General features: G+C 37.9%; 7 protein-coding genes across 7 annotated transcripts; 5 read left to right on the forward strand and 2 right to left on the reverse strand.

Moving 5' to 3' along the window:
• The first annotated feature begins 895 nt into the window (after positions 1-895).
• Positions 896-1,962, forward strand: LOC122242666 (U-scoloptoxin(01)-Cw1a). The gene is made up of 2 exons (XM_043000010.2): positions 896-998; positions 1,440-1,962. The coding sequence occupies exons 1-2, from the start codon at positions 980-982 to the stop codon at positions 1,823-1,825; spliced, it is 405 nt and encodes a 134-aa protein (XP_042855944.1). The 5' UTR covers positions 896-979; the 3' UTR covers positions 1,826-1,962.
• Positions 1,963-3,621: 1,659 nt separating this feature from the next.
• LOC147471794 (U-scoloptoxin(01)-Cw1a-like) lies at positions 3,622-4,546 on the forward strand. Its single transcript, XM_043000016.2, has 2 exons — positions 3,622-3,720; positions 4,025-4,546. Exons 1-2 carry the CDS (start codon positions 3,702-3,704, stop codon positions 4,408-4,410), a joined length of 405 nt encoding a protein of 134 aa, XP_042855950.1. The 5' UTR covers positions 3,622-3,701; the 3' UTR covers positions 4,411-4,546.
• Positions 4,547-6,211: 1,665 nt separating this feature from the next.
• On the forward strand, positions 6,212-7,144 carry LOC147471795 (U-scoloptoxin(01)-Cw1a-like). Its single transcript, XM_086537099.1, has 2 exons — positions 6,212-6,314; positions 6,622-7,144. The coding sequence occupies exons 1-2, from the start codon at positions 6,296-6,298 to the stop codon at positions 7,005-7,007; spliced, it is 405 nt and encodes a 134-aa protein (XP_086393225.1). The 5' UTR covers positions 6,212-6,295; the 3' UTR covers positions 7,008-7,144.
• A 3,879-nt stretch (positions 7,145-11,023) lies between these two features.
• LOC147471796 (U-scoloptoxin(01)-Cw1a-like) lies at positions 11,024-11,898 on the forward strand. Its single transcript, XM_086537100.1, has 2 exons — positions 11,024-11,099; positions 11,404-11,898. Exons 1-2 carry the CDS (start codon positions 11,081-11,083, stop codon positions 11,787-11,789), a joined length of 405 nt encoding a protein of 134 aa, XP_086393226.1. The 5' UTR covers positions 11,024-11,080; the 3' UTR covers positions 11,790-11,898.
• Positions 11,899-13,194: 1,296 nt separating this feature from the next.
• On the reverse strand, positions 13,195-14,032 carry LOC147471797 (U-scoloptoxin(01)-Cw1a-like). Its single transcript, XM_086537101.1, has 2 exons — positions 13,960-14,032; positions 13,195-13,709 (listed from the first exon to the last, which is right to left on the reverse strand). The coding sequence occupies exons 1-2, from the start codon at positions 13,976-13,978 to the stop codon at positions 13,324-13,326; spliced, it is 405 nt and encodes a 134-aa protein (XP_086393227.1). The 5' UTR covers positions 13,979-14,032; the 3' UTR covers positions 13,195-13,323.
• Positions 14,033-16,496: 2,464 nt separating this feature from the next.
• On the forward strand, positions 16,497-17,639 carry LOC122242668 (U-scoloptoxin(01)-Cw1a-like). The gene is made up of 2 exons (XM_043000017.2): positions 16,497-16,599; positions 16,879-17,639. Exons 1-2 carry the CDS (start codon positions 16,581-16,583, stop codon positions 17,262-17,264), a joined length of 405 nt encoding a protein of 134 aa, XP_042855951.2. The 5' UTR covers positions 16,497-16,580; the 3' UTR covers positions 17,265-17,639.
• An 841-nt stretch (positions 17,640-18,480) lies between these two features.
• LOC122242667 (U-scoloptoxin(01)-Cw1a-like) lies at positions 18,481-19,522 on the reverse strand. Its single transcript, XM_043000014.2, has 2 exons — positions 19,410-19,522; positions 18,481-18,997 (listed from the first exon to the last, which is right to left on the reverse strand). The coding sequence occupies exons 1-2, from the start codon at positions 19,426-19,428 to the stop codon at positions 18,612-18,614; spliced, it is 405 nt and encodes a 134-aa protein (XP_042855948.2). The 5' UTR covers positions 19,429-19,522; the 3' UTR covers positions 18,481-18,611.

Consider the following 19,522-nt stretch of genomic DNA (forward strand, 5'->3'; position numbering starts at 1 on the left):
TTGAACATTGATTACCCATAATAGATCTCTAAAAAATATGTATTTATTTTTTTCTTTATCTAGAAATGTTGATTATGTGATTCTGAGGTTTCGAAGGCTCATCCTCCCGCTTGTCTTTTTCACCTAAATACAAAATATTGTCAATATGTTGGACATGGGGTGATTGTCCATTTAGAAACTCGCCAGTAACTAAGCGTTTTTAAAGATATCTAAATGTTTTAAGAGATACATCCTACATGAAGAACTGAATATATATGAACCAATTACTGTAGCCTATACCGTTTATGTGTGATGAAATCTAAAACTTTGCAGCGTTACTCATCCGGTCCTAATTTTACCAAGCTAACTTCAGTCAAGACAGACTGATAATTGAGCTGTTTGATGATCGAATTTCTCTCTTTTACAACTCGAAAATACGAAATGAAAATATGAAGAGTGAAGAACAAGGTCAAAACATCGCATCTATAATGTCGATAGTATGATATTTGTCCATATAAAAAAGCTATTAATGAAATATTTAGCCATTCTCATCGTTCTAAGACTAAAGTAAAGCTGATCTTGTGTACATAATTGTTTTTATGACACTGTAATTTAGTCACGCATTTCGTCTCAACCATCAAATGAAAATAATTCTAACGGAGAAGACAGCCAAGAACACTCTTTAAGCCTGCGATATCTACATCTTGCTAGAAATATGTGCACATGGCTGAATGTAAAAACAGAATACCGTCTTTAAGACTACTACAGGCAAAGTTTACTAGATACTACGAGACGCAAGCAAAAAGTTTAAAACTGACACGCTGGCAACTCTACAGCATTTCAAGGTCACTGTCAAGGAAGTTTAATTTTTTTCTGTTCTTCAGACTCTCTGATTTATTGTATACGGGAAGGAGAAGGCGTGGCTAAAGGTAGGAGGGCTATATATTGGGGCACCTCCAAGCAGCACACACATCTCCTCTTCTTAGGACTTGCTGACAACATGAAGGTTCTTGCTCTTGGTGAGTGAACGAGGCTGAAGAAATCTCCATTCCTGGCTGTCCATAAGTTTTAATCTGACGATTCTTTTACACTTCTAAGATCAGACATGAGATCTGAACGGATTCCAATTTTCAAAATCATATTAATAGAACAAGTTTGCATGAACGCTGTTTCAACAAGCAAGATTTGAAGAGACATAACCATAAGCAATTTCTGTACAATCATGTAAGATTGTTTATAATATGAAACGAGCATGATAATACACGGAACCCTGTGATATACTTTTTATGATATTCATCTCAGGAAATGTATTAACTGTCAGACATATAAATTTTTCTTGCTCTTTATGGATATAACTAATGGTTCACGTTTTCACTTCTTATTCGTTAAAAAGGACAGGAATATAGATACTGACTCTTTATTTCATATTTTCATTAGCATACATTATTTCTTCATTACAGTCGCTGTGTTGGTGGGCGTGGCCGCCGCCCTTCCCGGCCTTCGTCTTCGCCGCGACTCGTCTCCTCTGCGCTTCGAGCTGCCCTCCAACGCCTCGCTGGTTCTAGGTAGAATTAACACTGGCTTCGACTGCGCCGATCTGCCCTACGGTTACTACGCCGACACCAGCAACGACTGCGCCCTGTTCCACGTGTGTCTGCCCTACATCGACAACAACGTGTACATCACCCGCCACTTCTCGTTCATGTGCGGCGAAGGCACCATGTTCGACCAGGAACGTCTCGTGTGCGCTTTCCCCGAGGAGGCCCTTCCCTGCTCCGAGGCTGCCAACTTCCTCAGGTCCAACGAGTACTTCGGTCGCTCCGACGTCAACTTCCTGGAGAAGTAGAGCCTCGGATGAGGACACGGGGTCGCTCCTCAAGATTTCATGTCAAACACCTCATATCATTATCAACGAGCATCACATCTGTTCTTCTATGAAAAATGATAATTTTCGAATGCATTAAAGATCATTTTCTCGTTCAACATGTTTTCCTTCCATACACAAAATTATGACTGAGCGAACACCGCATTACACGACTGTATCAAAATTGTTCTGGTTATGAAGCCCTCTCAGACTCATTAAAGATTACTAAGAAATTTGCCACGTTTGAAAATATATATAATTTTGTGTCATCGGAACACAAAGTTGCGTTTCGAGCAAAATGACCATCACATTATTGCAATCATATAAAACATATTTCATCTTCCCATTCACCACAGTGACTATTCGAGTGGGCAGTCCTTTGAAATATAATTGAAGTTTACATTTAATTATATTTCCTAATTTAAACATGAAATGAAAAAATGTCAAAACTAAGTTCATTGCATCATATGCCTATTCACTGCATCATATTCATATACGTGAAGGTCTGTCATGCTTCACATGTTTGTTAAGAAAATGACAATAAAAACGTAAACTCGAATATATTATTTAGCATAAAAACATGCCATAATCATGTCACTCACAGAGGTTTACCAACTACAGAAAATTCAGTGGGTAAAGCTCAAGTGGCAACAAATATTGGTCAGATCGCTCCCGAAACCAGATGAATTTTGACCAAAACCTCTGTGCATACACCATCAAAGCTAATGCATAAATACAGTGAGGTCATTTCTGTTACTTTTCGTGAGATTTACTAATAGGTTTACGACAATTTTTCGATATTTCAATCATTTGCATAATATGCATCAAACAATAGTCAAAGATAGACATAGTTTAAGATTTTCAAAAGAAAAATCTGATATTATTTATGAGACTTAATAACACTTGCATATACAGACGATATGCTGTGGTTCCATTTGCCAGTTATTATGAATAATTACCAGTGATATAGATTTGACTATCATGTTAATTATTTTACTTCTGTGGCAACTACTCAGTCCTTCTATTACTGAAGGTAAGAGAAATGTGTTGCTTTGCGACTGGTGGCGCAGCTTAAAAAAATAGAAAAAAACGAAAAAAATAAAGAAAGAAGAAAAACAAAAAACAAAAACGGAATTTTCTTGTATACAAATAAATGGTATCTGATTCCTGACTGGAGACTTTTATTTCTAATCTATGTGTGTCCGAATATACCATTCTAAAATGTTTAGTGTATCCATACACACACATTAACCAAAGAATTTCTTATTACGAATATCGCTGAATCTATAATGAATCAGCTAATGTAATACTTGTTAAACAGTACAATGAAGACGTAATATTACACTACTTATATATGGGTGAACGAATTAAATATTTGAATCCATTATTTTGATGACAGTGAAGTTGTGGGATGAATGATTGTATATATTTCTTTTCTTACTATTCGCTCCCAGTCTGTTGCGTTGTTACTATTAATGAAACAATTACAAAGATCAATTTTTATGAGAATGTTTAAAACTACATTTTTATTCAAATATGCAAAGAAAAAAAATCGATATGAATAAGTATAACGAATTGTAATATGAATACTTTCAATGAAAAAAATGCATTAATAGTAACTAATATCGATTGACTTCAGGGTGTCACTTCAAGCACTTCCTTCTGGTAAACGAAATGTAAAGAAAACAGAAGAATGTCAAGCTTGAATTTCTCTACAATTTCAAGGTCACTCTCCTTGCCGAGGGACGTCCAAAAAGCCTCTAAGGGACTGAGGGGGTGTGGCCAAAGGCAGGCGGGGTATATATTGGGGCTCTTCCAAGCATCATAAACATCTCCTTTCGTAGGACTGACAGACAACATGAAGGTTCTTGCTATCGGTGCGTATCATGGAATTGTAAAGAATTTTTCTTCCCTTGTATGAAGAAGTCGGAAGTTGCGGTTTTTAAATTCACTTATATTTTAATTCACAGCATTCTATATGCTCTTCTTCGGTTTACATTTTCACTTGTTTTGATGTCAGATGATGCTTTTGTTACTCTATTCGATTAAAAAAATATATATGATACTTAAAAACAAAACAAAATCAAAACATACTGATATAGTGATCCCTTAGTGCGCAATAAATTTCATAATTTACCATATATATAATTCATACTAATAGTTATTATTTCCTCAATGCAGTGGCTGTGTTGGTGGGCGTGGGCGCCGCCCTTCCCGGCCTTCGTCTTCGTCGCGACTCGTCTCCTCTGCGCTTCGAGCTGCCCTCCAACGCCTCGCTGGTTCTAGGTAGAATTAACACTGGCTTCGACTGCGCCGATCTGCCCTACGGTTACTACGCCGACACCAGCAACGACTGCGCCCTGTTCCACGTGTGTCTGCCCTACATCGACAACAACGTGTACATCACCCGCCACTTCTCGTTCATGTGCGGCGAAGGCACCATGTTCGACCAGGAACGTCTCGTGTGCGCTTTCCCCGAGGAGGCCCTTCCCTGCTCCGAGGCTGCCAACTTCCTCAGGTCCAACGAGTACTTCGGTCGCTCCGACGTCAACTTCCTGGAGAAGTAGAGCCTCGGATGAGGACACGGGGTCGCTCCTCAAGATTTCATGCCAAACACCTCATATCATTATCAACGAGCATCACATCTGTTCTTCTATGAAAAAGATAATTTTCGAATGTATTAAAGGTCATTTTCACATTCAACATATTTTCCTTCCGTACCCAAAATTTATGGCTGAGTGAACAACACAATGTACTAGGAAAGTTTTACAAATGAATCCCAACTCTTGCACTCTGAAACTTAGTAAAAATTACTAGGAAATTTTGTCCTATTTGAAAATCGTGTTATCTCTTGGTCAACTACTATATACATCTTAGTGTCAATTATCATATTTCATCGGAACGAAATGTTGCGTTTAGATTTCACATTACTGCAATCATATTTCATCTTACCATTCACTACAATGTCCATTCGAATGGGTAATCATTTGATTATATTTTCTAATTCAAACATGAAATGATAAATCCTCTTGCCAAAACTAAGTTCACCGCATCATATACCTATTCACTGTATCATATTCATATATGTGAAGGTCTGCCACGCTTCACCAGATGTTTGTTGACAAAAGTACAATGAAATGTAAACTCGAATGTTTACTTACGTATAAAAGAACATAGTATAACCATTCTTGGAGGTTTAGCAACTACATGAGAGTTCAGTGCGTAAACCTCCAGTGCCAACAAATATTGGTCAGATCGGCCCTGAAACCAGATGAGTTTTGACCAAAACCTTAAGCCTGTGAATACACCCTCACATTAATGCTTAAATACCGTGAGGACATTTCCATGTCACCTTTCGTGAGGGTTACAGTAATCTTTGATATTTCATTCATTCACATAATATGCATCAGACAATAATGAAACTTAGAGGCATAGTGTAAGATTTTTTTCAAAGAAAAAAATCATATTAATGATGAGACTCAACAACGTTGCATAGGTTCCATTTGGCGGTTATTTCGAATAATTACCAATGATATAGATATGACTATCGTGGCAACCATTTTACTTCTGTGGCAACTACTCACACTTTACCCTAGCATATTTACCGAAGTTAAGAGAAATATGTTACTCTGCGACTGGTGGCGCAGTTAAAAAAGGGAACAGTAGAAAATTTAATATTTTACCATTTCATCATTTAGCGTAGTGACGATGTGTATCGCTTTGTATCGAGTACACTACTCGTTTTCATGAGTCTGGAGGTGTTTTTGCCTAATATGTATACACTGTATATTTTTATATACAAATAAAAGGTATCTGATTTCTGACTGGAGACTTTCATTTATAAGCTCTATGTGAGTGTACTAATAAACCATTCTAAAATGTTTGGTGCATCCGCAAACACACCAACCAAAAAGTTTTTGAGAATATCTATAGTTAATCTATAATGAATCAGCAATGTAATACTTGTTAAACAGTACAATGGAGACGTAATATTACACTACTTTTATATGGGTGAACGAATGAAATATTTGATTCCATTATATTGATGACAGTAAAGTTGTGGGATGAATGATTGCATATATTTCTTTTCTTACTATTCGCTCCCACCCTGTTGCATTGCTACTATTAATGAAACAATTACATAGATCTATTTTTTCAGAAAGTACAACTACTAGATTTTTAAGGAATACTTTCAATAAAAAAAGCATAAATAGTGATTAAAATCGATTGCTTTCAGGGTGTCACTTCAAGCTCTTCCTTCTGGTTTCCGAAATGTAAAGAATACAGAAATACGACACGCTCGAATTTCTCTATAATTTCAAGGTCACTCCACCTGCGTAAGGACGTCCAGAAAGACTCCTAGGGATTGAGGGGCGTGGCCAAAGTCAGGAGGGGTATATATTGGGGCTCTTCCAAGCAGCATAAACATCTTTCGTAGGACTGACGAAAAACATGAAGGTTCTTGCTGTCGGTGCGTATAATGGAACTGAATAGTGTTTTTATTCCCTTGTGTGGAGACGTCGGAAGTTACGTCTTTTTTATTATTATCAATTTATGGTTTAATGTTAATTCACATAATTATATATACTTTTTCCTTTTGCATTTGTAGTTTATTGTTATTGGATGTTGCTTTTGTCGCTCTATTCGATTTTTTAAAAACAATAATGAAAAGCAAATCCAAAACACAATAATATTATGATCCCTTTGTATTCAATGAATTTCATGATTTACAATATCATTTATAATTTATACTAATATCTAGTATTTCCTTAATGCAGTCGCTGTGTTGGTGGGCGTGGCCGCCGCCCTTCCCGGCCTTCGTCTTCGTCGCGACTCGTCTCCTCTGCGCTTCGAGCTGCCCTCCAACGCCTCGCTGGTTCTAGGTAGAATTAACACTGGCTTCGACTGCGCCGATCTGCCCTACGGTTACTACGCCGACACCAGCAACGACTGCGCCCTGTTCCACGTGTGTCTGCCCTACATCGACAACAACGTGTACATCACCCGCCACTTCTCGTTCATGTGCGGCGAAGGCACCATGTTCGACCAGGAACGTCTCGTGTGCGCTTTCCCCGAGGAGGCCCTTCCCTGCTCCGAGGCTGCCAACTTCCTCAGGTCCAACGAGTACTTCGGTCGCTCCGACGTCAACTTCCTGGAGAAGTAGAGCCTCGGATGAGGACACGGGGTCGCTCCTCAAGATTTCATGTCAAACATCACAAATCATTACCAACGAACATCACATCTATTCTTCTATGAAAAAGGATAATTTTCGAATGCATTAAAGATCATTTTCTCGTTCAACATGTTTTCCTTCCATAGCCAAAATTATGACTGAGCGAACACCGCATTACACGACTGTATAAAAAATGTTCTGGTAATGAATCCCGACACTCGCTCTCTCAGACTCATTAAAGATTACCAAGAAATTTGCCACGTTTGAAAATCGTGTTATATAAAAGTCAGCTAATATTTATAGTTTTGTGTCATCGGAACGAAAAGTTGAGTTTCGAGCAAAATGACCATTGTGAGGCCGCCAGTCCTCCCTTCTCTGCCTTTGCTGCCCCCACCCCCCTCTTTTTTTTTTCTTTTCTCTCACTCACCCACTTATCCACTCCCTTTCTTCCCTTTCCTTCCTTTCTCTCTCTCACTCACTCACTTTCTCCTCTTCCCTTTCTTTCTCTCACTCACTCCCTTTCTCCTCTTCCCTTCCTTTCTCTCACTCACTCCCTTTCTCCTCTTTCCTTCCTTCCCTCACTCACTCATTCCCTTTCTCTTACTTCATCTGTGTTGGCCTTTATTCCCTTACTTTCTGTTTCTCTCTCCTATATTACTTATACTCTCTCCTATAATACTTATACTCTCTCCTGACTCTTCTCCATGGTTTTTCCTTTGTTACCATCTCTTATTTCTCCTGTTTTATTCAATCTATAATGTTCCGTTGACTGTACACTCCCCTCCTCCCTCTCCTCCTTTTTTATGTTTACCTTCTGTTCCTTTTGCTTTGCCCTTAATCTTATGCATCTTTCTCCTCCAGCCTTTTCTTCCCTCATCTATGTTATTTTGTTATTTCTATCAATCATGCAGTCCTATGGTTTGCTCATTTCTTTCATGTTTCAACCTCCCCCTTATCCTCGCCTAGGCTAGCCTAGCATAGGTTTTTGTCTCTTGTCTCTTTGCTTCATCCTTATTTCTACTTTCTTTATTATTATGTTATCCTATTCTCTTCTCTATGTACGTCTTACTTTCTAATATATTTTACTATAGATCTTTTGTTTCTTCTTTTTCTACGTCCTAGCGTCCATGCTTATCTTACCTGTATGCCTACTCTTTCTGCCTTTATTTCGCACCATTTTCTTCTTCCCATCCTTTCCCCTCATTCTAAAACCTTGTATCTATTCCTATGACCCTATTCCAACCCTTCTAAACCCTAAATCCTGCCTTATCCTTGGCCACAATGAATCTGTCTGATCCTGGAGGAATCTCTGCGCACGAATCGCCCGAAGCTCCCTTATCTTTCTTTTCCTGATATGCCTTTTATTATTGTATATTGAGTTTATTTCATGATCCGGTCATGATGCTTTTTGTCAGATCAACTCATATAAAAATACGGAATGAGAACTTTGTTTACTTACTTTTGTTAGTCGGGCCTTTTAGAAGACCTTTTGCCATTCCGCATGACCGCTTTTTTTGTGCACTTTTAAATGATTGCTTAAACTTATCGAACAAGCAGATATATATGTGCTTGCGCGATATGTTGATATACTGTTTAAATAGTTTCATTGTATTACTGTCTTGTTTTACCATTGCTGTTTATTTGCAAGTTTTACGTAGCTTTTAAAATGTATTTGGCAGACCCAAAACCTTGATTTTAAAGATTTTCAAATGTTTTACGTTTGCTTCATGTTAACTTTTTTAAACAGTACATTATTTGATTTAGGAGAACCATTTGTGTTTTATTTTACAAATGTCTTTTTATGCCGAAATGTTTTATAAGTTTGTTTGTTTGTTTGTTCTTGCTAATTCTATTTTACTTTATCTATATTTTTTTTATAATTAACTTTAACCTTGTACACTCGTTTTATAAACTTGTCTATCAGTTTTTAATAAGAACTTATTATAATTATTTGTTTTAAGAATAGTTAGGTTCTTGATGGTTCGTCCACCGCCTATATATGGTGCTGTTTTTGTTTAAATAAATGAATGTTAAGACGAACGTGTGTTTTGGTGTTCCTCCCTCTGGATCTTACAGTGACGACTACAAGGCTGCAAAGAAAAGGTTGTATCTGACCTGATACTTGCCTGTTGATAGGGAAAAGCTGGGCATTCCAGACATGAGATATCGACATATAAATTTACAAAGCAAAAGAGTCAAAACCACAGCCTCATAGGGACCCTCTTTCTTCATTTAAAGGCTTGAAGGGCTTTATGATTTTTTTTGTTTTTGTTTTATGGAGTAAACATGGCCCCTCTATCCCTGGCCCTTATTTCTTATCCCGCCCCACGGGGCATTTTTAAAGAATTCCTACCCACGGATACCCTTACACCATCACATTATTGCAATCATAAAAAACATATTTCATCTTACCATTCACCACAGTGACTATTCGAGTGGGCAATCCTTTGAAATATGGTTAAAGTTTACATTTAATAATATTTTTTTATTTAAACATGAAATGAAAAATCTTGCATCATATTCATATAAGTGGTGTGTCATGCTTCACATGTTTGTTAAGAAAATTACAATAAAAACGTAAACTCGAATATATTTAGCATAAAAACATGCCATAATCATGTCACTCACAGAGTTTTACCAACTACAGAAAATTCAGTGGGTAAACCTCCAGTGCCAACAAATATTGGCCAGAAACAAATATTGGTCGAAACCAGATGAATTTTGACCAAAATCTTAAGACTGTGCAGTGTGCATACACCATCAAACTAATGCATAAATAAAGTAAGGTCATTTCTGTGTTACCTTTCTTGAGATTTGCTAATAGGTTTACGGCAATTTTTCGATATTTCAATCGTTTCCATTATATGCATCAAAGAGTAATCTAAGATAGAGACAAAATTTAAGATTTTCAAAAGAAAAATCCGATATTACTTATGAGACTTAAGAAGACTTGCATATACAGACGATATGGTATGGTTCCATTTGCCAGTTATTATGAATTACCAATGATATAGATATGACTATCATGTTAATAATTCTACTTCTGTGGCAACTACTCAGACCTTATCCTGGCATATTTACCGAAGGTAAATATGCCAGAATATGCGACTGGTGGCGCAGCTTAAAAAAAAAAGAAAAAAAAAAAAAGAAAAAAGAAGAAAAACAAAAACAAAAAAACGGAAATCAGTTGATTTGATATCTTACCATTTTATCATGCAACGTAGTGACGAAGTATGTCGCTTCATATCGAATGTGTTTTCATGAGTTTGGAGGTGTTTTTGCCTAATTTGCATACGCTGTATTTTCTTGTATACAAATAAATGGTATCTGATTCCTGACTGGAGACTTTCATTTTTTAAGCTATATGTGTGTCCGAATATACGATTCTAAAATGTTTAGTGTATCCATACACACACAACTTTTTTTTTTTTTTAATCTTTTTTTTTTTTTTTTTTTTTTTTTTTTTTTTTTTTTTTTTTTTACGAATATCGCTGAATCTATAGTGAATCAGCTAATGTAGTACTTGTTGAACAGCGCAATGAAGACGTAATATTACACTACTTGTATATGGGTGAACGAATGAAATATTTGATTCCATTATGTTGATGACAGTAAAGTCGTGGAATGAAGGATTGCATATATTTATTTTCTTACTCCCACCCTGTTGCGTTGTTACTATTAATGAAACATTTACATAGATCTATATTTTTTTAAATGTTTAAAACTACATTTTTATTCATATATGCAAAGAAAAAAAGTCGATATGAATAAGTATAACGAATTGTAAAATGAATTCTTTCAATGAAAAAAATGCATTAATAGTAACTAATATCGATTGACTTCAGGGTGTCACTTCAAGCACTTCCTTCTGGTAAACGAAATGTAAAGAACACAGAAGAATGTCAAGCTCGAATTTCTCTACAATTTCAAGGTCACTCTCCCTGCTGAAGGACGTCCAAAAAGCCTCTAAGGGACTGAGGGGGTGTGGCCAAAGGCAGGCGGGGTATATATTGGGGCTCTTCCAAGCATCATAAACATCTCCTTTCGTAGGACTGACAGACAACATGAAGGTTCTTGCTATCGGTGCGTATCATGGAATTGTAAAGAATTTTTCTTCCCTTGTATGAAGAAGTCGGAAGTTGCGGTTTTAAAATTCATTCATATTCTAATTCACAAGATTCTATATGTTCTTCTTCGTTTTACATTTTCACTTGTTTTGATGTCAGATGATGTTTTTGTTACTCTATTCGATTAAAAAGAAATACATAATACTTAAAAACAAAACAAAACCGAAACATACTGATATAGTGATCCCTTAGTGCGCAATAAATTTCATAATTTACCATATATATAATTCATACTAATAGTTATTATTTCCTCAATGCAGTCGCTGTGTTGGTGGGCGTGGCCGCTGCCCTTCCCGGCCTTCGTCTTCGTCGCGACTCGTCTCCTCTGCGCTTCGAGCTGCCCTCCAACGCCTCGCTGGTTCTAGGTAGAATTAACACTGGCTTCGACTGCGCCGATCTGCCCTACGGTTACTACGCCGACACCAGCAACGACTGCGCCCTGTTCCACGTGTGTCTGCCCTACATCGACAACAACGTGTACATCACCCGCCACTTCTCGTTCATGTGCGGCGAAGGCACCATGTTCGACCAGGAACGTCTCGTGTGCGCTTTCCCCGAGGAGGCCCTTCCCTGCTCCGAGGCTGCCAACTTCCTCAGGTCCAACGAGTACTTCGGTCGCTCCGACGTCAACTTCCTGGAGAAGTAGAGCCTCGGATGAGGACACGGGGTCGCTCCTCAAGATTTCATGTAAAACATCTCATATCATTTTTCTAGGAAAAATGTGAATTAAAAATGTATTAAAGATCATCTTCCCATTTGGTAGTTTTTCTTCCACACCCAGAACCGTCTGGTAGTGTAATGGATAGCGCGTCGACCTCCCATCCTTGAGGTCGGCAGATCGAGTAGGGTCGCTCCTTAAGATTTCATGTCAAACACCTCATATCATTATCAACGACCATCTAATGCATTTTTCTATGAAAAAAAGTGAATTACATATGTATTAAAGATCATTTTCCTATTTAGCATTTTTCTTTCACACCCAGGGTTAGAAGCAGCACATTATACTGTAGATATTATAGTGAAATATGGTATTTTTTAGAAAATGGACATCATTTGTACACTGTTATTTACTTCTAGAGCTACTGTATTACCCTTACAATATATTTTATCATTCAAGTTAGCGTTGAGATTTAGAATATCGGTTTTCTTTTTTATTTTTCAATGGAAATTCTAATATATTTTTCCGAAAGAATAGCTTTGAGACCAAAATCAAAATATCCATAAGAATTACTGACCTTTTCAAATTTACACTGGAAGAATTCTTGCCTTTTCCAAAACCTTTGAATAAGATACACTGCCCCAACTTCCTTTTTTCACCATTCATGTCAACAGCCTTCCTGAGAAACCAAAAGAGTTCATTTTTTAAAGAAATTTGTTAATATATTTATCAAAATAGATGTAAAGCAAAGACAGACTAACTGGGTCAGGAAAGAGTTTTGTATGGTACAAAGTATTAGGATAATATCTCAAGAATGGCCGATATCTGTTAATCATTCAAGAGAACATTTATTGAACTCTTACGATTTTTTTTCTATATGCAAGGACCAAGATGTTCTGTTACGACCAGCCAAAGAATATAGATTTCATATCTGCTAATATATCTGAGTTTGTTTTACCTCTCCGACCAACATGATATTGTAGGCAAGAACCCTTTGTAAATCCGATCGCATAGCATCAAGTGATTTTCGTTTTCCTTTATTAAATATTAACACGAGATTGTTACCAGAACAGGGTCTCTTTATATATATTATATAAAGCATTTGTTCATACTTCTGGGATATTGCTACTGATACGTGCGGAGGTTAAATTACAGATTTCTCAAAAAAAAAAAAAAAAAAAAAAAAAAAAAAAAAAAAAATCATGTGATTCTGATCATGGCGCGATGTTTCATTCGAAGATATAATCTAATTCTAATTATATTACCTCAGAAAATGCATCATGATGATAATCTTAATCGGGATTGAAAGTGAACACATACGGTTTGACAACTTTAAAATATAATACGCTACTCTCTACGCCACGAACCACGGGCATGGAAGAAAAATACCAGATTGAAAAATGATATTTATTACATTATGATGCTCTCATTTTCATAGAAAAAAAATGGATGGTCGTTGATAATGATATGAGGTGTTTGGCATGAAATCTTGAGGAGCGACCCCGTGTCCTCATCCGAGGCTCTACTTCTCCAGGAAGTTGACGTCGGAGCGACCGAAGTACTCGTTGGACCTGAGGAAGTTGGCAGCCTCGGAGCAGGGAAGGGCCTCCTCGGGGAAAGCGCACACGAGACGTTCCTGGTCGAACATGGTGCCTTCGCCGCACATGAACGAGAAGTGGCGGGTGATGTACACGTTGTTGTCGATGTAGGGCAGACACACGTGGAACAGGGCGCAGTCGTTGCTGGTGTCGGCGTAGTAACCGTAGGGCAGATCGGCGCAGTCGAAGCCAGTGTTAATTCTACCTAGAACTAGCGAGGCGTTGGAGGGCAGCTCGAAGCGCAGAGGAGACGAGTCGCGGCGAAGACGAAGGCCGGGAAGGGCGGCGGCCACGCCCACCATCACAGCGACTGGATTAAGGAAATACAACGTATCAGAACAGATCATATATGTATTGATAAATCAATTGATTATTATGTCCTTTTATAGAAAAAAATCTAACAGGCAGATACTGAATCAAACTTTAGTGTCAGGTATTAAGACAAGCATAATCAAAACAATAAAATGTAAAATGTAAATACACATCCGATTTGAGTAAGTTCCGATACTATCTACAAAAAAATGTATTTACAAACACTTTTCACAGTGCGTTATACCCACCGAGAGCAAGAATCTTCATTTTATCTATCAGTCCTACGAAAGGAGATGTGTATGCTGCTTTGAAGAGTCCTAATATATACCCCTCCTGACTTTGGCCACGCCTCCTTCATCCTCTTGGAGAGAATATTTTAGGCAGGTAGTATGACCCTGAAATTTTACAGAAATTCGAGCGTGACATTTCTATGTTATGTTTTTTTCGGGTACCGAAAAGAATATAGAGTGAAATTGACGCTATATAAACCAGTGTATCGTAATCATCAGTGTTGCAATAATATATCTGAAATTATTTATAAAGTTTGCAAACTAGAAGCTGGGAAGGTTAATAATGAGAAAAAGAGTGTGTAGTCCTATCTGGCCGTATCTTTTGTTCATTTGTGTGTATGTTAAATTACTTGTTTATATTATCAAGAAGTACAAGACGAGCTAACATTGTTTAATCGGCATATGCATCATTTTTGTATTTAGCTTTTTAACAAGACTAAATATACAAGAACCTAACATTAACTGTTTTAATCTAAGCACCATAATATATGCAGATTTGCATAATGATAAGCAATATCAGAACGGTAGACAGTTTTTTTTCCACGGTATATGTAAGGCTCCATGTAACAGAGACGGTCGAGTGTAAGAGTACAGATTTTTATGATGGAAAATAGAGATCATCCTTAGAGTAACTGAAGTGGCCAACTAAATGTTTCCTGTAAAACAATGGCAAATAACACTAACAAAATCGTGGACGTATCGTAATCTTATAAAAACACATCCTCACATAATTCAGATGTGATTTGTCCTGTTAGGATGCACCGGTCTTGGTCATAACTCGTGTCCGATTCGAGGTCGGAGTATCCTGGATCATTTTGTTCCTAAAAATATTTTGTTGATACAGCTGGTAAAGTACCACATCCACATCACATCATTTTCAAACCATATGCCCTTTCCATTGAAGAGAGAAGTTTCAAAACATGAAACCAATTTTTTTTTTCGGTTCTCAGCTTCCCCCCAAACAATGACGTCTGATAAAAGGTATGTTTGGAAACATACAAATTGTTCGAGTTACTGACATCGGTGGACTAGAGATTCCATATGTACCGCAACTTTTCCTTTTTGAAGACATGGCATCCGAAACTAGAGCAAATTAATGAAGTAACATCATTTTAATTGGAACAAATATTAGGTAAAAATACTAAAGGAGAATTTTATCTTCATATTACATTTCTTATTTTCTGATGGAAAGTAGATTAGATATTCATTATAAGTGGTAGGTTGTATTTAGTCTGATGTTGCGAACTTTCTGCTTCATTATCAAAATAGCTTTACTACTACATTGCGTTGCCCAAATCCCCAGGTATGAATGAGAAAGTGACCTTTAATACATCTAAACATTTAAATTAAATGCTCATGGATAATGATTTGTGATGTTTGACATGAAATCTTGAGGAGCGACCCCGTGTCCTCATCCGAGGCTCTACTTCTCCAGGAAGTTGACGTCGGAGCGACCGAAGTACTCGTTGGACCTGAGGAAGTTGGCAGCCTCGGAGCAGGGAAGGGCCTCCTCGGGGAAAGCGCACACGAGACGTTCCTGGTCGAACATGGAGCCAGTGACTACCACGTAAACTATTTCAGTCAAACTTCGTCCTGGCATATTCACTAGAGTTAAAAGAAATATGTTGTTCTGCGACAGGTGGCGAAAGCAAAAAAAAAAAAAAAAAAAAAAAAAAATAACCAGTAGATATTTTGGTATATATTTTCTTCATTTACCGTATTGACGAGGTGTATCGCTGAGTTTGGGGGTGTTTTTGCCTTGTACATTCTGTACATTCATATATAAACACAAATGGTATCTGATGACTGAGTGGAGGTTTTCACAGAATGTGTTATACGTATTTGATGATAAACCATTCTAAGTGTTTGGTGTATTCGCATGCATATACCTACCAAAGAGCTTACAGTCTGATTTTGATCACCTTTTAGGGCAAAATAAAGTTCAAGTGATTTATTTTGAATAATCAAAGCGTTAGATATGTGATTAGTGACAGTATCGCTGGATCTAAAATAAATTGGTTGTTGTAATAATTCTTAACACTGTAATGAACATGTTATATAACCTTACCTGTATGCAAGGAAATTATTGAAATATTTCATTTAACTACTAGGATGACAGTAGAGTTGTGGGATGATTGATTGGATCTATATTTGTCTGTCTTATTATTCCCTCCCAGCCTGTCTTACTATTAATGAGAAAAAATATGCATCTTATTTTTTCAGAATTTCTAAGATCAGACACATAATTTTCATTGTTATATACAAAGAAATGAAAGGAAAAAGATATGTGTAAGAAAAACGAAATGTAAAAGGAATATTTTCAATAACAATAGATTAACAGTAACTAATAATGATTAATCTCAGGGTGTCACAATAGAGAACCTTCATTTTATGTCCCGAAAGGTCAACAAAACAGGAACATGTAATGCTCGATTTTCTCTATACTCTCAAGGTTACTCTACCTGCGTAAGGACGCCTATAAAGACTCCCAGGGACTGAGAGGGCGTGGCCAAAGTCAGGAGGGGTATATATTGGGGCTCTTCCAAGCAGCATAAACATCTTTCATTGGACTGACAGACATGAAGGTTCTTGCTATCGGTGCGTATAATGGATCTGTGTATCTTGATTCCCTTATCTAAGGATATCGGAAGTTGCATCTTTTTATTTATCTATGTTTAATGGAAACTCACAAACTTCTATAAACTTTTTTGCCTTTCACAATTTTGCTTGCAGTAATGTTTGATGATGCTTTTGTCAGACTATTCATTTTTTTATAATGATAAAAAGACAAAAAAATCATACTGACATAATAGTCCCTTAGTGTCCTATGAATTTTATGATTTCCTATATTATGCTGAGTTTGTTTCTTCAATGCAGTGGCAGTGTTGGTGGGCGTGGCCGCCGCCCTTCCCGGCTTTCGTCTTCGCCGCGACTCGTCTCCTCTGCGCTTCGAGCTGCCCTCCAACGCCTCGCTGGTTCTAGGTAGAATTAACACTGGCTTCGACTGCGCCGATCTGCCCTACGGTTACTACGCCGACACCAGCAACGACTGCGCCCTGTTCCACGTGTGTCTGCCCTACATCGACAACAACGTGTACATCACCCGCCACTTCTCGTTCATGTGCGGCGAAGGCACCATGTTCGACCAGGAACGTCTCGTGTGCGCTTTCCCCGAGGAGGCCCTTCCCTGCTCCGAGGCTGCCAACTTCCTCAGGTCCAACGAGTACTTCGGTCGCTCCGACGTCAACTTCCTGGAGAAGTAGAGCCTCGGATGAGGACACGGGGTCGCTCCTCAAAATTTCATGCCAAACACCTCATATCATTATCAACGACCATCCATTTTTTTTCTATGAAAATGAGAGCATCATAATGTAATAAATATCATTTTTCAATCTGGTATTTTACTTCCATGCCCGTGGTTCGTGAGTCCCGTCATCATTTAGTAAAGAAAATGAATCACACTTAATTCTTTGCAATCTGATATGCAAAGGATTCTTGCTTGCAATGTTGGTCGGAGAGGTAACATAAACTCAAATATATATATTAGTAGATACGAAATTATTTTTTGGGGGAGGCATCCTTTGACTGGTCGGCGGACTCTCTCTTGATATGGACAGCGAGAACGATCATAACACGCCATCTTGGTCCTTGAATACAAAAAAAAAAAAAAGTTCACTAAATGTTCTCTTGAATTATTAGATTTTGGCCATTCTTATGATATTATCTTAATACTTTGTAACATATAAACCTTTTTTCTAACCCAGTTTGTCTGTCTTTGCTTTACCTTTGCTTTAACTTATACATTAAAAGATTCTTTAAAAACAAATGAACTCTATAGGGCTATCAGGAAGGCTGTTGACATGAATGATTAAAAGTGGAACATGGGGCACTGCATCTTATTCAAAGGTTTTGTAAAAGTCAAAAATTCTGCCAGTGTGAACCTGAAAAGCTCAGTAATTTTGATCGATATTGTTATTTTGGTCTCAAAGCTATTCTTTTGGTAAAATACATTAGAAATTCCACTGAATAAATAGAACAGAGAACTGACATTCCAAATTTCAACGCTATTTAAAATCATATAAATTGTATGAGTGATAAAGCAGCTTTAGAAGTAACTGATTAAATGTCCATTACCTATAAATACCATATTTCACTATAATATCTACAGCATAAGGTGTTGCCTCTAAGCCTGGTTGTGGATAAGGATAAGCTAGGTCTGCGAAGCAGATGCACCGCCGGGCTTATATGCACTGAGGCGAGCCCTCAGCGTGTACTGACTCGTGAGAGTCAGTCAAGTGTGGACTTGACTGAGCTTGGTCCTTACCCACCGTATTGCCCAGACACGGTGGTGACCGCCAGGTGACAGTGGAAACTCACGAGCTTGGACAGGGCTCGATCTGCCGACCGCGGGGATGTGAGGTCGACGCGCTATCCATTACATTACCAGACGGTTCTGGGTGTGGAAGAAAAACTACCAAATGGGAAAATGATCTTTAATACATTTTTAATTCACATTTTTCCTAGAAAAATGCATTAGATGCTCGTTGATAATGATATGTGGTGTTTGGCATGAAATCTTGAGGAGCGACCCCGTGTCCTCATCCGAGGCTCTACTTCTCCAGGAAGTTGACGTCGGAGCGACCGAAGTACTCGTTGGACCTGAGGAAGTTGGCAGCCTCGGAGCAGGGAAGGGCCTCCTCGGGGAAAGCGCACACGAGACGTTCCTGGTCGAACATGGTGCCTTCGCCGCACATGAACGAGAAGTGGCGGGTGATGTACACGTTGTTGTCGATGTAGGGCAGACACACGTGGAACAGGGCGCAGTCGTTGCTGGTGTCGGCGTAGTAACCGTAGGGCAGATCGGCGCAGTCGAAGCCAGTGTTAATTCTACCTAGAACCAGCGAGGCGTTGGAGGGCAGCTCGAAGCGCAGAGGAGACGAGTCGCGACGAAGACGAAGGCCGGGAAGGGCGGCGGCCACGCCCACCAAAACAGCCACTGCATTGAGAAAATAATAACTATTAGTATAGATTACATATATGGTAAATAATGAAATTCACTGCGCATTAAGGAATCAATATATCAGTATCTTGGTTTTGTTTTTAGTATTATATATATATATATATGTATGTATATATATATATATATATATTTATTTATTTATATATATATATATTTATTTATTTATATATATATGTATATATATATATATATATATATATATATATATATATATATTAAATCAAATAGAGTAACAAAAGCATCATCAGACATCGAAACAAGTGAAAATGTAAAACCAAGAAGTGCATATAGAATGTTGTAAATTAGAATATAAATGAATTTAAAAATCGCAGCTTCCGACGTCTTCATACAAGGGAAGAAAAATCCTTTACAATTCCATTATACGCACCGATAGCAAGAACCTTCATGTTGTCTGTCAGTCCTACGAAAGGAGATGTTTATGATGCTTGGAAGAGCCCCAATATATACCCCGCCTGCCTTTGGCCACACCCCCTCAGTCCC

Source organism: Penaeus japonicus, unplaced genomic scaffold (genome assembly GCF_977035675.1).
Source record: "Penaeus japonicus unplaced genomic scaffold, GWHDUDI00000001_assembly GWHDUDI00000005, whole genome shotgun sequence".
Classification (NCBI taxonomy): domain Eukaryota; kingdom Metazoa; phylum Arthropoda; class Malacostraca; order Decapoda; family Penaeidae; genus Penaeus; species Penaeus japonicus.